General features: G+C 43.3%; 1 protein-coding gene across 1 annotated transcript; it reads left to right on the forward strand.

Moving 5' to 3' along the window:
• Positions 1-6,098: 6,098 nt before the first annotated feature.
• Positions 6,099-8,228, forward strand: LOC118393702 (low choriolytic enzyme-like). Its single transcript, XM_052462021.1, has 7 exons — positions 6,099-6,173; positions 6,270-6,416; positions 6,522-6,639; positions 6,924-7,102; positions 7,396-7,477; positions 7,658-7,782; positions 8,042-8,228. Coding segments are annotated over exons 2-7 (627 nt in total). The 5' UTR covers positions 6,099-6,173; positions 6,270-6,295; the 3' UTR covers positions 8,044-8,228.
• The last annotated feature ends 7,238 nt before the right edge of the window (positions 8,229-15,466 follow it).

The raw sequence follows: 15,466 nt of genomic DNA on the forward strand, positions 1-15,466 counted from the left end.
ATTGTATTTTTATTTTTTCAAATGTATTATTATTTTTTTACTTTTTATTTTTTTAAAGCCTGTCACATCTGTGAATGTGGAATGAGTTTTGTTGGTTGATTGAAAAACAAGAAAACTTAATAAAACTTTAAATTGAAAAAAACCCCTCTGATAATAGTGTCGGTTGACCTTGCTGGAAACCATCACAATCTTATCCAGTCTGTTCTTGTTGCACACGTTCAAATGACTAAACCAGGCCACCATAGAGAAAGACTGAGTAAATAATTTGTGAGAATTTGTGAGAGCTGCCCATCTATGAAACTCTCTTGAAATAAAGGCGAATAAGAGAACCCACTGACACGTGATGGAGTGTGTGGGCTACCAACAAAGATTTCCTAACAGCAGAGATTACATCAGAAGATTTCACAATGTGTTATTGTGGTCCCTTGTGGCTCAGTTGGTTTTACAGGCATTTTCAATGCCAGGGTTGTGGGTTCGATTCCCACGGGGGACCTGTGTGAACAAAAAGGTATGCACTCATTACTGTAACTTGCTTTGGATAAGAGCATCTGCTAAATTACTCAAATGTAAACATTGTATTTGAGGGGCCTTTGGAAGATTGTCAACATATATATATATATATATATATATATATATATATATATACATACTTTTTTATTCTGTTCAATGATAACATCACAAAAAATGAATCAATAAATGTTAACACATGTAACAAACCTGTCACACCTCAATGCACAGCTACTATTTCTGAATATGAAAAAACGCAATGAATGAAAGCAGAAAAAAGAATCTAACTTTAATTAAGAGGCTTCATGAATTGAATTACTTATATGCATCTTGAAAAGGAAGAATGACACACAGAGAAGGGCACACCTGTTTGGAAATCCTCAAGGTCAAACATATTTAGCCATGATATGATGTCATGGTACAAAATGTTTACATGCACACCTCACACATGTCATGTTTCACACACGTTTCAAGGATTTCCTACAGAATTCCCACCTGACTTTCAGCAACCTCGACTCAAGATAAAATATCCTGACCTGTCAGCATATTTTTGTGCCCATATTCCCTTATTTGGGGGTCCGTTATCTACCTTTATACGACTAAGGAAAGGAGTATAAAAAAACGACCCTAACTACTGCTGTTTCACCCATACCTTCTCGGAGCTCTAAGGTAAGCGCCGTGCTCAGTATTCGTACTGTATGTGTGTGAGCTGTAATGACTAACACTATGTCTGGTTTTAATGATTTTCCCTTTGTGTTTGTATTTATCCTACAGTTCTTTTTCTGCCATGTTTGTGTTGAAGTTCACTGTGGGTCTCCTGACCCTGATGCTGGTGTCCTCTGCCTGGGTTGAGGAACTGACTGAGGTAAGTGACATGATACGGAGCTACCATGCCATAAGATCGCTGCTTTGCTAAACTCAGTCAAACAGTCTGCATATTCAAAGTAACACTGGGACCTTAAAAATCCTTCACACAATAAATACATCGAGCTCCAAAAGTACTGGAACAGTGACACATTTGTTGTTGTTTTGGCTTTGTACTCCAGCATTTTGGATTTGAAATGATACAATGACTATGAGATTAGCATGCAGACTGTCAGCAAAAAGTTGAGGGTATTTTCATCCATATCGGGGGAACCGTTTAGAAATTGCAGCACTTTTTGTACATAGTCACCCCATTTTAGGGGAACAAACATGTATTATGTGTATTAAAGTAGTAAAATGTTAAGTATTTGGCTCCATATTCCTAGCACACAATGACCACATAAAGCTTGTGACTCTACAAATTTGTTGGATGCATTTGCTGTTTGTTTTGGTTGTGTTTCAGATTATTTTGTGCCCAAAAGAAATTAATGGTAAATAATGTATTCTGTCATTTTGGAGTTACTTTTATAGGAAATAGGAATATAATATGTTTCGAAACACTTCTACATTAATGTAGATGCTACCATGATTACGGATAATCCTGCATGAATTGTGAAAAAGACAAGGCTAGCTTTTTCAAGCAGAAATTTGCTTCCTGCAACACAACCTCAAAAAAAGTTATTGGACACTGTAAAGTCCATAGAGAATAAGGGCACCTCCTCCCAGCTGCCCACTGCACTGAGGATAGGAAACTCTGTCACCACCGATAAATCCACTATAATTGAGAATTTCAATAAGCATTTTTTCTACGGCTGGCCATGCTTTCCACCTGGCTACCCCTACCCCGGTTAACAGCCCTGCACCCCCCACAACAACTCGCCCAAGCTTCCCACATTTCTCCTTCTCCCATATCCATTTAGCTGATGTTCTGAAAGAGCTGCAAAATCTGGACCCCTACAAATCAGCCGGGCTAGACAATCTGGACCCTTTCTTTCTAAAATTATCTGCCGAAATTGTTGCAACCCCTATTACTAGCCTGTTCAACCTCTCTTTCGTGTCGTCTGAGATTCCCAAAGATTGGAAAGCAGCTGCGGTCATCCCCCTCTTCAAAGAGGGGGACACTCTTGACCCAAACTGCTACAGACCTATATCTATCCTACCCTGCCTTTCTAAGGTCTTCGAATGCCAAGTTAACAAACAGATTACCGACCATTTCGAATCCCACCGTACCTTCTCCGCTATGCAAACTGGTTTCAGAGCTGGTCATGGGTGCACCTCAGCCACGCTCAAGGTCCTAAACGATATCATAACCGCCATCGATAAGAAACAATCCTGTGCAGCCGTATTCATCGACCTGGCCAAGACCTTCGACTCTGTCAATCACCACATCCTTATCGGCAGACTCAACAGCCTTGGTTTCTCAAATGATTGCCTCGCCTGGTTCACCAACTACTTCTCCGATAGAGTTCAGTGTGTCAAATCGGAGGGCCTCTTCTCCAGGCCTCTGGCAGTCTCTATAGGGGTGCCACAGGGTTCAATTCTTGGGCCGACTCTCTTCTCTCTATACATCAATGATGTCGCTCTTGCTGCTGGTGAGTCTCGGATCCACCTCTACGCAATAGACACCATTCTGTATACTTCTGGCCCTTCTTTGGACACTGTGTTAACTACCCTCCAGATTAGCTCAATGCCATACAACTCTCATTCCATGGCCTCCAACTGCTTTTAAATACAAGTACAACTAAATGCATGCTCTTCAACCAATCGCTGCTCGCACCTGCCCGCCCGTCCATCATCACTACTCTGGTGTCTGGTTAGACTGTAATCTCTCCTTTCAGACTCACATCAAACATCTCAAATCCTAAATTAAATCTAGAATTGGCTTCCTATTTCGCAACAAAGCATCCTTCACTCATGCAGCCAAACATACCCTCGTAAAACTGACCATCCTACCGATCCTCGACTTCAGCGATGTCATTTACAAAATAGCCCCCAACAGTACTCAACAAATTGGATGCAGTCTATAACAGTGCCATCCGTTTTGTCACCAAAGCCCCATATACTACCCACCACTGCGACCTGTACGCTCTCGTTGGCTGGCCCTCGCTTCATACTCATCGCCAAACCCACTGGCTCCAGGTCATCTACAAGACCCTGCTAGGTAAAGCCCCGCCTTATCTCAGCTCGCTGGTCACAGGTATATCTCATGGTCACCCCCAAAGCAAATTCCTCCCAGCAGTCAGAGCAGCCACATAGCCCATCTGTAAATAGGCAAAACAACCACCTCATCCCCTACTGTATTTATTTATTTATTTACCATTTACCATTTACCATTCCAGTGTTTAATTGCTATTTTGTATCTAGCCACCATGGCCGCTTACTTCAGCAGGTATATCTCACTGTTTGGTCACCCCAAATCAAAAGCAAGATGTTAATCCTCCTTTAGTTCCGACAATGCAGTGATAACCAACAAGTAATCTCCTTCCAGTTCTCTGCTGCCAATGACTGGAACGAACTACAAAAATCACTGAAACTGTAGCAGACAGTGATTATCATAATTTCACTCACTAGCTTTATACAGCCCTGATGGCCTTGAGGAGCTGTTTTCAGTCTCTCGAGCTTTGATGTGCATCTGTAGAAGTGGTTTGGTTGAGTGCTTTTGGCCTTCCTGTAACAAGCCTGGAGGGAATTTCTTCAGCCTCCTGAGGTTGAAGAGGGCGCTGCTGCGCCTTCTTCAGCCTCCTGAGGTTGACGCTGTCAGTGTGAGTGGACCAATTCAGTTTGTCTGTGATGTGTATGCCGAGGAACTTAAAACTTGCTACCCTCTCCACTACTGTTCCATCGATGTGGATAGGGGGTGTTCCCTCTGCTGTTTCCTGAAGTCCACAATCATCTCCTTAGTTTTGTTGACGTTGAGTGTGAGGTTATTTTCCTGACACCACACTCCGAGGGCCCTCACCTCCTCCCTGTAGGCCATCTCGTCGTTGTTGGTAATCAAGCCTACCACTGTTGTATCGTCCGCAAACTTGATGATTGAGTTGGAGCGTGCGTGGCCACGCAGTCGTGGGTGAACAGGGAGTACAGGAGAGGGCTCAGAACGCACCCTTGTGGGGCCCCGTGTTGAGGATCAGCGGGGAGGAGATGTTGTTGCCTACCCTCACCACCTGGGGCGGCCCGTCAGGAAGTCCAGTACCCAGTTGCACAGGGCGGGGTCGAGACCCTGGGTCTCGAGCTTGATGACGAGCTTGGAGGGTACTATGGTGTTGAATGCCGAGCTGTAGTCGATGAACAGCATTCTCACATAGGTATTCCTCTTGTCCAGGTGGGTTAGGGCAGTGTGCAGTGTGGTTGAGATTGCATCGTCTGTGGACCTATTTGGGCGGTAAGCAAATTGGAGTGGGTCTAGGGTGTCAGGTAGGGTGGAGGTGATATGGTCCTTGACTAGTCTCTCAAAGCACTTCATGATGACGGAAGTGAGTGCTACGGGGCGGTAGTCGTTTAGCTCAGTTACCTTAGCTTTCTTGGGAACAGGAACAATGGTGGCCCTCTTGAAGCATGTGGGAACAGCAGACTGGTATAGGGATTGATTGAATATGTCCGTAAACACACCGGCCAGCTGGTCTGTGCATGCTCTGAGGGCGCGGCTGGGGATGCCGTCTGGGCCTGCAGCCTTGCGAGGGTTAACACATGTCTTACATTTACATTTTTTACTCACCTCGACCGCATGTTTACTCACCTCGACCGCATGTTTTCGTTGCAGGCCGTGTCAGTGGCACTGTATTGTCCTCAAAGCGGGCAAAAAAGTTCTTTAGTCTGCCTGGGAGCAAGACATCCTGGTCCGTGACTGGGCTGGGTTTCTTCTTGTAGTCTGTGATTGACTGTAGACCCTGCCACATGCCTCTTGTGTCTGAGCCATTGAATTGAGATTCTACTTTGTCTCTGTACTGACGCTTAGCTTGTTTAATAGCCTTGCGGAGGGAATAGCTGCACTGTTTGTATTCAGTCATGTTGCCAGACACCTTGCCCTGATTAAAAGCAGTGGTTCGCGCTTTCAGTTTCACACGAATGCTGCCATCAATCCACGGTTTCTGGTTAGGGAATGTTTTTATCGTTGCTATGTGTTACTCCATGTGTAACTCTGTGTTGTTGTATGCGTCAAACTGCTTTGCTTTATCTTGGCCAGTTGTAAATGAGAACTTGTTCTCAACTTGCCTACCTGGTTAAATAAAGGTGAAATACAAATACAAATAAAATAATGATTAGTGAGAAAGTTACAGACGCATGAATATCATACCCCCCCAGAAAATGCTAACCTTCTGTTATTGTAATGGTGAGTAGATGGCATGCCTTGAGGGTATAACATTTGTGATATGGATGAAAATACCCTCAAATTAAAGCGGACAGTTTGCACTTTAACCTCATAGTCATTGTATCATTTCAAATCCAAAATGCTGGAGTACAGAGCCAAAACAACAACAAATGTGTCACTGTTCCAGTACTTTTGGAGCTCGATGTATTTTCACGTATTTTGTTCTTCATTAATTCATATTCTCTATATTCATTTCATATGTATTTTCCGTTGTCGTTGTCTTTTTTCACATTGTCATACAAAGTTTGAAGGTGAGAAAAAAACAGTTTTGGCACTATCTCACATTACCAAGCATATAAATAATAAAAACAATGTCATGATTTAGCATACTTAATGGATCCAATGTTCTTTCTTACAGAGAATGTTGTGGAAGAAGACACCTCTGCTGAGCTCTCTGTTGGTGAGCTGCTGACCAGAGCCAACAGGGACCTCAGTAAGTTGGTTCAATGCTCAAGGAATAAAGAGGATGCAGATTAATTATTTTGGACTAGCCCTCAGAGTAACCTGTTCTACGTGTTCTTTACTCAAGCCCCCGAAGCCGATGAGCCTACTCTGATGGGAGACATTGCCATGCCCTCGGAGAAGAACGCTGACCCCTGCACCGCCCGCGGATGTCTGTGGCAAAAGTACAGTGACGGAAACATCTGGGTGCCCTACGTCATTGCCAACCACTTCTGTAAGTGTTCACTTTCGTGTACATTTCATTTCATATGTTGAGATATTGCACAAGCCGATGCAACACTTTCACTATCGGTTGTTGTTCATTTGATCTCTACAACAGCATCTCGCGAAGTAGCCATCATTCTGCGGGGTCTTGACTCCTTCGCCGAAACCACCTGCATCCGCTTCTTCCAGCGCCAGAATGAGAGGGACTACCTCAGCATTGAGTCTCGCAGCGGGTGAGCCTGAATTTAAACAACATTATAAAACAAATGAAACATTATTATTTTATGTAACCTTCATTTAACTAGGAAAGGCACATCAATACATATGTAACTGAATGTCTCTTTGAAGATTATAATCCATACAATAATAATTGTTGATCCCCACCACCATGTATCTCTTATGAACCCATTACCCCGAGATTTCTGAAAAACCCTTACAATGAACTAGATGATTAGGTTGGGCCTTATTTCTGGCATTGGATTGGTGCACCTTGAGTCTCCTCTGCTCTTCTTCCCAGATGTTACTCCTTTGTTGGCCGTCAGGGTAATGCCCAGACTGTGTCTCTGGCCCGTCAGGGCTGCCTGTACCACAGCACCGTCCAACATGAGCTCCTCCACGCCCTGGGCTTTAACCACGAGCAGACCCGCAGCGACCGTGACCACCACATCCATGTCTACTGGGAGAACATCATTGATGGTCGATACCATTCATCTATCCTGTTTCCCTTGAACTTACTTTCACTTTACATGATAAGAAACGGCCTCTATCTCTCACTGCTAATTCTAACAAAATACTATATTTTTGGGGGCTGCATAATGTTGTACTTGTCAGCATGCCTGCTTTTTGTTTTTCAAGCTGTAGTGTCATCTATAGTTCTATAGTTGTTCATTTCTGTTTAATATTGTAACTGAGTGATCTTGCTCATAAAGTAGGGTGAAACGCAGCCTATCAGCTCTATGAACATTTGGCCTTTAATCTATTTATCCCAGACATGAAGTATAACTTCGACAAGATTGCCACCCTGAACCAAGGAACTCCCTATGACTACAACTCTGTCATGCAGTACGAGAGGTCAGCTATGTGATGTTTTTCGAATAATTACAAATATTTCTGGAATGGACCCCAATTATATGTAATGTTCCATCCCTTCCACAGTGTCCTTTCATTCAGGCCAATATATACTGTAGCTTCAGCAGTGACAATGTTGAGTAGGCCTAAATTGTGTTGCATTGTGATTTGGTGTGGTTACAGGTACGCCTTCTCCAAGAACAACCGCCCCACCATGGAGCCCATCCCCGACAGCAACGTGTCTTTCGGCGAGGCCACTCAGATGAGCAAGAACGACATCGACAGGCTGAACAGGCTGTATGGCTGCTGTGAGTACTGTCACACTGAACAACTTACTGTACTTGGGTTTGGATGATTCAATCTAGGCCAAGGCTGCTAGAATGGATCATACATCCTCATTACAACCTCCTGGATGCCTTTTCCCCAGAGCTAATATAGCTTGAATATATCTAGAGCTTAATAACTGTGAGAATTGTGACATTGAGGGTGGGAGGATATATTACAATGGACATAACTTTATGTGTATGATTAAATAACCACTATTGTTTTCTCCTTTCCCCCCAATAGAAACCTGTGGTCTCACTTCCGATGGACTCAAGATCATTCCGCTGAAGGAGTAAAGTGACCTCTAGTGGTAGAACTGTTAGAATTCAATTTGCCTCAAAACATCAAGGCTGTGCCATCTCTAATAATCACAATAAAAATATGATCAACTGAAATCAAAAGCTAATCGGTGTTGATCCTTCCATTTCAATACAGTTCTCCAAATATGTGTCCATACATGCTTTACTCAGCATAAGTATTATAATGCTTTGAACAAGTATTACAGCTATGGAACATCTTCATAGTAACCCTAAACAGAAACAATTGTGGGCTGTGTTGAATAACAAATACAATCATAAAAGTATTTTGTGTTTACTTCTATGTAAGAAATGTATTATAACCAGTTTGAGGAAAACATAAAAAGTGACTTCTCCCTCAACATCCTACTCATCTCAACAGAGAAAACATCAATATAAAATTTTAATGCACAATATCATCTATAAAAGTGTACAATATTCATAGTTCAGTTTTCCCTAATTCCCTTATACTACATAGTTGTAATTTAGACAGTGAAGCTATTATGTTTAATTTGGCTCTATACTCCAGCAGTTTGGATTTGACATCAATGTATTAATTCATTAATTAATATGTGGCGACAATACTGAAATTCACATTTTATTTGAGGGTATTTTCATTCATATCTGTTTTACTGTTTAGAAATGAAAGCACTTTACGTATCTAGTGCACCCGTATTCAATTTAGTCAAGTTCAGTATTTGGGCTCATATTCCGAGCATGCAATGAATACATCAAGCGTGTGACTACAAAATTGTTGTATGTGTTTCTTAAATTGTGTTTCTTAAATTCTGTCTGGTTAATCCCTCTTACTTCGGACGTGTCACTCAAAAGACAGTCTAGAGGTTCAACTCAATACGTATTGCAGAAGTCGCAGGTTATAACACGATTGAAATGTGAAAGTAATGCAGTCTCCACAAACTCGGGAAAATTGACTTTTGATTATTATATTGCGCTGCAGCACGGATCTTCAGTGCTACGGACTGAATCGAGCCCTGGGTGATCTAGGAATAGGAACTCCAAGGTTATCCTCCATGCACTGTTAGGCGTTTGTCCCATAAGGGATACATCACCTGGCTTTCCCACAGTGCACATAGTAGGGTTCCTTTTCCTACCTTACATTGCCAACACACAACGTCTTGTGACAAACCCATCCTGTTGTAACCTAAGGAGAGTCAAAACTAATTTATGAATACCTTTCAACTGAATACCTTTTCCCTTGGCTTCTCTGACATTTTGTCCAATTATTGGATATAATATACAACCATATCTTCGCATCTATCTCACACTGTACATACCGTTGCCATACAATTCTCACATTTTCACGTGTCATTACTAACTTTTAAAAGCATTTCGTAACATAAGGGTTGCACAGCGATGGCAGTGGGAACATTTTTTTCTAAAACATTGTTGTCTTTTGACATTACTGCCCCTCCTAGTTGGTGTGTACCTGGTTGGGGTTATATTGTGCAGCCTAGAATTAGCCATTCAAGTGCATACTTTTCCTCATTAATGTGGAATTATTGTTGAGGGAAATCCGGCCTGTTGGAGAATATCTCCACAGTTTTCCTTAGAATAGATCATGGCATCCTCCAAAACCAACCAAATAGTAATCCTTTGTAATACGAGTAGTAATCAACAGGAATTAGCAAACACTATTCACATGAATGGCTAATTCTAGGCTTCACAAAGGCTTTTAACACAGTATACAACCTCAGCCAGCTACATACCATCTAAAGTCAGCAAAAAAAGAAACCTTTCACTGTCAAATGTGTTTACTTTCAGCAAACTTAACATGTGTAAATATTTGTATGAACATTACAAGATTCAACAACTGAGACGAGACATAAACTGAACAAGTTCCACAAACATGTGACAAACAGAAATGGAATAATGTATCCCTGAACAAAGGGGACACAAAAGTAACAGTCAGTATCTGGTGTGGCCACCAGCTGCATTAAGTACTGCAGTGCATCTCCTCCTCATGGACTGCACCAGATTTGACAATTCTTGCTGTGAGATGTTACCCCACTCTTCCACCAAGGCACCTGCACGTTTTCTGACTTGTCTGGGTGGAATGGCCCTAGACCTCACCCTCCGATCCAGCAGGTCCCAGACGTGCTCAATGGGATTGACATCCGGGCTTTTCGATGTCCATGGCAGAACACTGACATTCCTGTATTGCAGTAAATCATGCACAGAATGAGCAGTATGGCTGGTGGCATTGTCATGCTGGAGGGTCATGTCAGGATGAGCCTGCAGGAAGGGTACCACGTGAGGGAGGAGAATATCATCCCTGTAATGCACAGCGTTGAGATTGCCTGCAATGACAACAAGCTCAGTCCGATGATGCTGTGACACACCGCCCCAGACCATGACGGACCCTCCACCTCCAAATTGATCCCACTCCAGAGTAGGCCTGCTCGGTGTAACACTCATTCCTTCGACGATAAACGTGAATCTGACCATCACCCCTGGTGAGACAAAACCACGACTTGTCAGTGAAGAGCACTTTTGCCAGTCCTGTCTAGGCCAGCAACGGTGGCTTTATGTCCATAGGAAACTTTGTTGCCGGTGATGTCCAGCCTCCCTCAGTCTAGCCTCTTGCCGACAGTCTGAGCTGAGCACTGATGGAGGGATTGTGCGTTCCTGGTGGAACTCGGGCAGTTGTTGTTGCCATCCTGTACCTGTCCCGCAGGTGTGACGTTCGGATGTACTGATCCTGTGCAGGTGTTGTTACACGTGGTCTGCCACTGTGAGGATGATCAGCTGTCCGTCGTGTCTCCCAGTAGCACTGTCTTAGGCGTCTCACAGTACGGACATTGCAATTTATTGCACCGGCCACATCTGCAGTCCTCATGCCTCCTTGCAGCATGCCTAAGGCACGTTCATGCAGATGAGCAGGGACCCTGGGCATATTTTTTTGTGTGTTTTTCAGAGTCAGTAGAAAGGCCTCTTTAGTGTCCTAAGTTTTCATAACTGTGACCATAATTGCCTACCGTCTGTAAGCTGTTAGTGTCTTAACGACCCTTCCACAGGTGCATGTTCATTCATTGTTTATGGTTCATTTAACAGGCATGGGAAACAGTGTTTAAACCCTTTGCAATGAAGATATGTGAAGTTATTTGGATTTTTACTAATTATCTTTGAAAGACAGGGTCCTGAAAAAGGGACGTTTCTTTTTTTGCTGTATTTAGGATGCCATTACCAGCCAACACCATGGCGAGAGGCATAAGCACTGTTTGTTTTAGTTTTGTTTTTATGTTGTGTTATTGTCATCCTATCCTCTGTTATTTTTGCAAGCAAGTTATGCCTAGTAGCTAGGTACTGTGTGTAGCCTAACCTAGGTACTATGTTATTTATTTATTTTCTGAACCACACAAAAAAGAAGTTCCCTTGCGGGAAAAATAAAGTTGTTCTATTCTGTCTTATTTAACTCTGATGTCAATAGAATCTCAAGATACCTCATACCGGATTGCATCGACTTAAACTAAAAAGGGTAAGTAACCATGGCTGATGCCATATTGTAGAAAATGGCATACTCACTAACTCGTCTTTGCTCGCTCCTTGGAGTGTGGCGCCTCAACATATGGATCTCCACACCATCCTATTCTGGGCCAGGTCCCAGGCTGATCTGGTGCTGAGTCCGAGGTGGTGTAGGTCGTCATCCAACTGGTAGGACCATCTCTGGCTCTTGGTCTTCGTCTTTGGTGTGGCCAGTTGGGGCATGGCTCCTTGAGGATAAGGGCAGGCTCCTAAGGTGGGTTAGACTGGCCAGGTGACCAAACAGTCGGAGACGTGAGAATCTAACCAGGGTGGAGAAAGGTGGTTGGTTGGTCTTTTGGAGTATTATAGAGTTTGGGATGTGGTCGCACCATGTACTACCCAGTACTCTGCGAAGGCCCTTGCAGTCAAAGGCGTCCAGGTGACATGTGAGGTCCAAGGTGAGAGTCCATGACTGATCCATACACTAGGATGCAGATGACCATGCTATTGTAAATGCAGAGTTTTGTTTTTAGAGAGAGGGTCCGTTGTTTCCAGATGTTGTCGTGGCTGGTCATGGTTGAGGATGCCCAGCCAATGAGTACTGTAGGTAGATGTCGGTGTTGCTCCTTCAGTTAGTTGTTAGGGTGCTTACAAGGTAGCAGAACTTAGAAACAACCCCAAGATGGTGGGTATCAATAGCAGGCTTGTTGGAGGGGGGTTCAAAATCACTTAAAGTTGCACTCTCAAACTTTTGTATGATTTCAGCCAGTGGTTTTGAAAGTGGTGTTCACGAGCCAGAAGTGGTCCCCATTTTTTGTGGATTATGTCATCCAGTTGTGTACTATGTCATCCATTTCATGGGATATTCCACAAATGTGTTGTGCTTAAGATCCCGGAGTGCATCTTTAAGGACTAGATTTTTGTTTTGTCCAGGCTGATCATGTGCCTGAGTGGGTCTCCTCATCCATGATTTCAAGGGCAAGAGGTAACATGTCAATGAGTTTAGCCAGGATTGCAACGTGCATCGTCCAGGTCAGAGAAGCTGAGATTCCCATATCTGGTACGACACATACTTCAGGCGACAGTCCTTCCCATGACAAAGTCAATGGCTGTGTTGAAGATGGTAGGTGCTAAAATACAGCCCTGCCTCAAGCCACTGTTGATATTAAATGTGTGAGGGGTTCGGCCGTTGACGAGGACACAGGAGAGGGTACTCCTGTATAGCAGGGACAGCAGGCTTGTCAGCTTCCCTGGAACTTCCTAGGATCCTAAAGGATCCAAAAGGCTTCCCAGAGGGGTTGTTGCTTTGTTCACAGCGCTGTTTTTGCAGAAGTAGGAGGTGTATGCGTATGTGGGTCAGTATTTTTCCTGGGATGCTGAGGAGTGTGATGCCTCCGTAATTGCGGGACTGGTCCTTGGATCCTTTCTTCCAGAAAAGTAGAATGACTCCCAGGAGCCAGTCTTTGGGGATTGTCATCGTCTGCCAGATGGAGTTGATAAGGCTGGGGGGGGTTGTCTGCGCCTGCTGCTCGGGCCTAGCTTCAGTTTTCCTAGGGCCTTCTCAACCTCTTCTTCAGAAGGTGGCTCTGACTTGGCTGTGTAGTCTTCCACTGTGGAGAAGGAAAGCCCATCTAGTAGTTGAGAGGGAGATTGAGGACTGTGGGGGAAGTGTTTACTTCAGACCCATCGAGCACCTTCACTGATGGACGCTCCAGGGTCAAGTCATCAGGGTCAGCCTGAGTAGAACTACATTTTTGTCAAGGTTTTGTGGCAATGTCTTTTCCTGTGGTGGGTTGCTAGCCCAGTGTACAACCTCCCCATTAATTTATATTTCGCCCGCCGTTGGCGGTGCAGGTGCTATTAGCCAGCAGTAGCTCCTCCTGGATGTGGTATGGAATACTAGGGTCATTGCTGGGGTCATCGCTGGATCCGTTGCCCGGGGAATACAGCAAGGAGGTTAGCACTGACTTCATCTGATTTAGTAGAGATGGGCATAGCCTTGTATTTATGCCATTATTTATGCCATCCAGAAATAACTGAAAACATCTCTACAGTTTTGAGCAGCGGTTGGATTGATGACATGGGGTTTTGAAGCAGCACAGAATGTCACCATTATATAAATAAAGCACTAAACACATTGTGAGAGCAATGAATGAATATCGGAGACCAAGGTTGGTTATCACACGTTTTACTCTTCTGTGTATTTCTTCTCACCAGTATATATTACAAGACTATTTTCAATATTAGGAGAAAGACCAAGGTCTTGTGTTGAAATGGGGACCCTTGTTTATCCTCATATCTTATTCCAACATGGAGTTATAAGCCATCAAACACACTCTGTCCACCTGTGACAACCAGCCCCATTGCCTTTTGTAACAGGAAAAAAGAGAATGTACCAACAATGTAAATGTACTGTATATCACCACCACAAAAAAAAATATATTTCAGAGACATTCTTGATAAATTAATACAATTACATGTTCCATCTTTGTGTTTTCTTTTATTTGACAGGTGCTTTATTTACACGGGCAAACATTTACTGTATGTGAGATCAAAAGGAAAGATTATCTCTCATAGTGGTTGTGAAAGGGTTCCATAATAGCAACTCCCACACCCACAGACAGAAAATCCTTTATTACGCAGGACAAAGGAAATGTAACATTGTTCTGTTACTTTTGCATTTTGGAAGACTGAAGCAATGACATGAGGGGAGGAGGTTACAATCACTGTAGAGGGAGTGTCCAGTACAGTCAAGGATGGTAGCCTATTTGTTTTCCCAACCACTTAAGTCTATTTGTGAAAAACCTCTTATGATTGTGTCAGTTGCCCCTCTATGACCTTGTTGGAAACCGTTACAATCTTATCCAGTGTGTTCTTGCACACATTCAAATGACTAAACCAGGCCACCTTAGAGAGAAATAAAGTTGAACAAACCCAACAATAAGGATATAGCATGCTACTTCTAGCCCCATCCATAGGCCTACCGTATAAGAGGCAACATTTGATTACGCTAGGTGCACAAGAGTAATGAAACATCTATGTTGAATGAGAGAACCCGCTGACACCTAATGGAGCGCGTGGGCTGCCAACAAAGGCTTTCACAGCAGCAGATATTACATCAGAGGATTTCACAGTGCGTTATTGGAGCAGCCTTTTGGAGATTGCCAACATGTTGTGTATTTAAATATAAGTTGTATTCTGTTCAATGAGAAAATTACGAAAAAGATCCAGCAACTTTTTGAGAAGAACAACGACCGTACACCTCAAAGTATAACTACTATTTCGGAATATGAAAAAAGGCACCTGGTTTGAAGTCCTCAAGGTCGAACATAGGAACACAAAAAGTTGACATCCACACCTCACACATGTCACGTTTCACACCGGTTTCAAGGATTTCCTGCAGAATTCCCACCTAATGTCCTCAACTGTCAGCCTATTTATGTGCTCGTATTCCCTTATCTGGGGGTCCGTTATCTACGTGTATATATGCCTGAGGACAAAGTATAAAAAAACAACCCTAACTACTGCCATTTCACTCATACTTTCTCAGAGCTCTGAGGTAAGCAATGTGCTATGTATTGTGTGAGTGAGCTTCAATGACTAACATTATGTCTTTGTTTTAATGATTTTCCCTTTGTGTTTGTATTTATCCTACAGTCCTTTTTCTGCCATGTTTATGTTCAAGTTCACTGTGGGTCTCCTGGCTCTGATGTTGGTGTCCTCTGCTTGGGCTGAGGAACTGACTGAGGTGAGTGACACAGGATACGAAGCTCCCATGCCATAAGAATGACTGCTTTGCTAAACGATCGAACAGTCAATGCATATCCAAAGTAACACTGGGACCTACTGGGACCCAAGGAACACTGAGACCTACTGGGACCCAGAGAAT

The sequence above is a fragment of the Oncorhynchus keta genome, chromosome 14 (genome assembly GCF_023373465.1).
Source record: "Oncorhynchus keta strain PuntledgeMale-10-30-2019 chromosome 14, Oket_V2, whole genome shotgun sequence".
In the NCBI taxonomy this organism is placed as follows: domain Eukaryota; kingdom Metazoa; phylum Chordata; class Actinopteri; order Salmoniformes; family Salmonidae; genus Oncorhynchus; species Oncorhynchus keta.